At 47.7% G+C, this 5,170-nt stretch overlaps 2 protein-coding genes across 2 annotated transcripts in view; one reads left to right on the top strand and one right to left on the bottom strand.

The window, feature by feature from the left end:
• cmtm7 (CKLF-like MARVEL transmembrane domain containing 7) overlaps positions 1-1,136 on the bottom strand; it is a 5,614-nt gene extending 4,478 nt beyond the window's left edge. Inside the window, exon 1 of the mRNA XM_024258428.2 lies at positions 2-1,136. Within this exon, the coding sequence (XP_024114196.1) occupies positions 2-103 (102 nt within the window). The 5' untranslated portion in view covers positions 104-1,136. The remainder of the gene's footprint in view (position 1) is intronic.
• Positions 102-5,170, top strand: part of si:dkey-11p23.7 (V-set and Ig domain-containing protein) — an 8,991-nt gene continuing 3,922 nt past the window's right edge. The window contains exon 1 of the mRNA XM_036215923.1: positions 102-251. Coding sequence (XP_036071816.1) covers positions 102-251 — 150 coding nt within the window. The remainder of the gene's footprint in view (positions 252-5,170) is intronic.

Genomic DNA, 5,170 nt, shown 5'->3' with positions numbered 1-5,170 from the left:
GTCCCAGCTTCAGCAGTCCCGGGATGGTCCAGGTGTATCCCGCGTTGAGAAGCGCGTCCCCGGAGGACGGCACCGTCGTGCTCGTGGTGCCGGTGTGGGACATGACGAACGCGCACGAGCCTCGAGCACAAACGATCCGAGCGGAGGACGCAGCCGGACCCGCCTTAGCGCCGACTGCAAACACCGCCCGCAATGCCACTGCAGTCAAGCCGCGCGGCCGGAAGCACGCACATCCGGAGCGCCCTTTCACAGTAAGAGCCGCTGGTTAGAACACGTGACTGTCGAACTTTAAAGGGCCTTTACCATGAAAATTCTACTTTTTGAGGTTTTAGTGCATTTTGCTGTTCGTGCCTCACTATAAAGAACCCCAAAGCGCCATTTTGATCCGTAATCCTCTAAAAACCTGCTGCAGCCCCTCCCATACCCACGAAAACGTGAGCATGATGTGAACCACGCCCCCAGGAAGAATCTGCTCTGACAGCTCCGCCCCCAGTCTAACACCAACACTCACTTTCTCCACAGAGCTGGTGATGATCAGCAAACAACGTTCATGAAATGAGCAGCGGCCACACGCCGCAGCAGGCGGAGCCTCAGGAATCCAGTCCTTTTATTTAAACTTTATTAACAAAACGTAGGACACATACATGACCACAAAGAAAAGAAGACAACGATCAAGAAGGCCAACAAAAAAGAGCAGTAAATGACAAAAGAGAAAACAAAATAAGGGTTCAGACATGCTGAACAATCACATAATAGAGTCAGGCGGTTTACCAACTATCCAGAGCATCTGGTTCAAACATCATACGGGTTTTAATAGCTTTTAAATATGCTGATTTTTTAATAGAATTGTTATATTTTTTTACCTCAGCAATGAAAACATGTCAAAGGTTTTAGCAGATGTGTATTTACATGTATGAATATGACATTTATCTAAGAGAAAGATGTAATTAAGTACAGAGGTTATTCAAAAAAGAAAAAAAATATGCGTTTGAGACAAAAAGAAACATCAGGAAGAATGAGTTCTTTACCGAATGAAGTAAGTCGGTTCAAAAGGCAGAAGTGTGAGAAATAAATATGTAATAGTCTCATCATTGTCGTTACAGAAAGACCAGCTGGTGTCCATATCCTTTTGAAATCTTCAGGAAATAAAAGATTTGATGGGGTAATGTTTATGGATTGATCTGAAATATATTTATCTAATTTCATTAGAGATCCTGACTACAAGCGGCTGAAATGAGTTTCCTCCGGAGGGTGGCTGGACGCTCCCTTAGAGATTGGGGGAGGAGCTCGGTCACCCGGAGAGAGCTCGGAGTAGAGCTGCTTCTCCTCATCCAGAGGAGCCAGTTGAGGTGGCTCCAGCATCTGGTCCGGATGTCTCCTGGACGCCTCCTTGGTGAGGTGTTCCGGGCATGTCCCACTGGTGGGAGGCCCCAGGGAAGACCCAGGACATGCTGACCTGGGAACGCCTTGGGGTCCACCCAGAGGAGCTGGAGGAAGTGGTCGGGGAATGGGAAGTCTGGGGATCTTTGCTTAGACTGCTGCCCCCACGACCCGGTCTGGATGAAGCAGAGGAAAATGGATGGATGGATGGATGGAGGATGGATGGATGGATGGATGATGGATGGATGGATGGATGATGGATGGATGGATAATGGATGGATGGATGGCATTTCATTAGTTCATAAATATTTATAGGGCCACAATCACATTTTTTCTTCACATTAATCTTCAGGAATCAAGTCGTTTTACTTCCGGGTATGAAAAAAACTCACAAAAAATAACTCATATTTCATAAACAATTAGTTTTTTAGTGTTTCAAAGGTAATAAACGATCATATGGATATCGTTCACTCTGGAAGGCTTAAGAAGATCCTGGTATGGCCTCTTTAGGCTGCTTTCTGCCGTTCTTCAGCTCCGTCTTGATCGTAGCTCCATGCAGTGGTCATCTGACGCCAGATGAAGCTTCTTGAAGCTTTTTCTCCAGCTGGTTCACTCTAGTGCTTCATGAAGCTTCACGTGCTCTAGGAGGACCTCTAGTGGACACAGCCCAGCCCTGTCAGGTGAAGGCGGGGTTCAGTCTGGAGACGGTTCACCTGATCACCTGAGGCGGGGTGTCAAACTCGAGGCCTCGAGGGCCAACGTCCTGCTGGGTTTCAAGAATCCCTGTTGATTACCTGGATCAGGTGTTTTTAGCCAATAAGGAGCTTCAACAGACCTCAAGGCCTGGAGTTTGACACCTGTGAGGGCTGAAGAGAACGAGGAAGTTCCAGAAGTTTCTGTGATTCAGATGACGGCAGTTCCTCTCGAGCTAAGATCAGAGCGGATCAAATTCTGGATGACGTCGGATTTTAAATCAGCGTTTACAGGAAACTGATCCATGGGAGAGACTGCTTCTGATGTGTGGATGTTTCTGGATTTTACTAACAGTTTCTTTAAGAACAGAACCAGAAAATGTGAATTAAAAAATCCTTATGCTGATTTTTAGGTGGATTTACAACATAAAGTTCAAATATAACATATGAACAAATGAAATCAATTCAAAGAAAATCCTTCTGTTTTTCCTTGTAAAGGAAAAAGCTTTTATTTTGAAGCAGACTTCCGGTGATGACTGCTGACAGCAGCTGCTGGATGGGGGCGTGTCCTCCTTCAGGAAGCACTGCAGCAGCATCCAAACATGCACTTCAACCGATAGAGGAGACAACACAAAGCTCTACAACACACAGCTCTACAACACACAGCTCTACAACACACAGCTCTACGACACACAGCTCTACGACACACAGCTCTACAACACACAGCTCTACGACACACAGCTCTACGACACACAGCTCTACAACACACAGCTCTACGACACAACAACACACAGCTCTACAACACACAGCTCTACAACACACAGCTCAACAACACACAGCTCTACAACACACAGCTCTACAACACAAAGCTCTACAACACACAGCTCTACAACACACAGCTCTACGACACACAGCTCTACGACACACAGCTCTACAACACACCAACACACAGTGACAGTTATAATTCTTTTATTTTATAGCAGTTCTTCAGAAACTGGGAAGTTTGGGGTAAAAAACATCAAAGGTTTAAAGAAAAGTGAAAAAATAACAAACATATTTTTTATTCAGGAATGTGTTAAATATTCCTCTGGATTCTCCTGACGGATCCAGACTCTGGACTGGATCTGAGCGATCAGTGATCAAGGAGCTCAGCGGTCTCACACTGAGGAGGTTCAAATCCCGGCGGGTTCTTTCCGTGTGGAGTTAGCGTGTTCTCCTCAGTCCATAAACTTCACAGGTTCACTGCAGACTCTGCATGTGCACGTGTGTGTGCACGTGGTTGTGTGGCGCTGCTGCAGACTGGCGACCTGTCCAGGTTGAACCTCTCCGTTAGGCTGACCTGCAGCCGCTCTGGAAGAGTCCGTCACTGATAAGGGGCGGGGCTTTGGACCGGTTCTGTCAGAGCCGAGTGTAAAGTGGGTTGGTTCTGACTTTGGTGTCCCTCTGGGCTTCAGCTCTGTTCTCCCTGGACCTGCTGGGTGTGGGGGGGTTAAAGTCTGATTCTCTTCATCGTCTCGTTTACATTCATCACAGGAATCAAGAACATCTGATCAAATACGAAACATCTGAAGTTCTCGAACCCTGAAGGTGTTTTTTCCTCCGACTCGTTTCCTCTCCGAGTCTGAGGCGGCAAAGTGTGAAAAGTGTGAAGAAAGAGTGAAGCAGGTCAGAGTGAAGCTTCTCAGAGAGAACTTCAGAGCGTCTTCATCTGTAGCTGATCCTGATGGAGCCGACCCAAGGCCACGCCCACAAACGCCCGCTCCAGTTGAACTCCTGATCTGGTCTGTTGACCCTCGAGTCTCAGACCTGCTGCACTGAGTGTCACTCGTTTACCCGTTTGCTGTGTGAGAACATTTCCAGCAACAGTCACAGCTTGGGGGTTGCCATGGCGACGTAGCGCTGGATACTTCACACCCTCAACCACATCCTGGAGACGCCGCGTGGGCGGAGTCACTGCCGTCTCCAAGTGAAAGGGCAGTGGAGGAAGTGAAACCCAGACGCAGTGGTGTGACCTTCTGACTGTGAGTCAGCAGCTCATACCACTGCGCCATCTAGTGGCGGAAACTGGAAGTACATGTCAGACTTAGTTTTATAGCTGACAGTCTGCAATGTGAAAACAGGAAGTCATTGTTGACGGTTTAAAAGCATCAAAAACGACACACAAACATCACCTCGCCACCAGTTTTTCAATTATTGTGTTTGTCTATCTTAACAGTTTGAAACAGGAAATGAGGTTTTTGCTTGATGGTTGCACCGTGTTGTGATGGTGTCTTGAGTGCTTACGTGGGACCCTCGTTGGATGTTGGTCTTTATCCCCTTTGGCTCCGCGGCGAGTCGTATTTTTGTGCCGACTTCAATTGTTCCGCGGGGAAAATGTTTCATAAGTTTGATGTTTTTCCTCGTGGTAAAATCCGCCGTGGTAGATGGAATGGGCCGCGGCTGGGGGGGCTCTCCGCCTGTTGACCGGACGCAACAGATGTTGGGTCCGGGCCCAAGAGCCGGATCGGCACCGCTGCATTGGGGAACGTCGGCTCCACCATCGGGAATGCAGCGATCGTTACTCACGGCGGCCCAGTCCAGAACCAGCTCGGACTGGATCCGGACATGCTGCCCAGCCTGAAGTCGGAGCCATGCCCTCCTCGGTGCAGGTGGTCAGCATCTGCATCTGGGCCCCCAGTGCAGTTAATAGTAGTAGTAGATAGTGGATAGTAGTACGCGCGAGGTGGTGGGCCGGGTTCAATTGTATATCTCCTGCTAACAGGATTAAGACAGCAAGACGAATCGTGACAGAAACTCTGCCGGTGTGAGAACCAGAGGTCCACTTGGCACGAGTCCGACATTTGATCCTCGATCTGAGGAGAACACAGTACACTGGATGACCGTTTATAGTTTAAATATTGTGAATATTTAAACGTTAAATGTTATGATTAATTGGCCTAATGACCACAGAACATTATATCTTTATGAAGAATGGAGTGAGATTTTGCAGCTCAGTTCTGTCGGTAAGAATCTGAACCAGATGGTTCTGTTAGAGTCTGCAGACCTCTGGGTCAGCTGTTGCAGTAATAACAAAGTACACATGTACTTCATACATGTAC

This window comes from Oryzias melastigma, linkage group LG16 (assembly GCF_002922805.2).
Source record: "Oryzias melastigma strain HK-1 linkage group LG16, ASM292280v2, whole genome shotgun sequence".
Taxonomy (NCBI): domain Eukaryota; kingdom Metazoa; phylum Chordata; class Actinopteri; order Beloniformes; family Adrianichthyidae; genus Oryzias; species Oryzias melastigma.
Note: the sequence above shows the minus strand (reverse complement) of the source record. Positions and strands in the feature narration are given on the sequence as shown.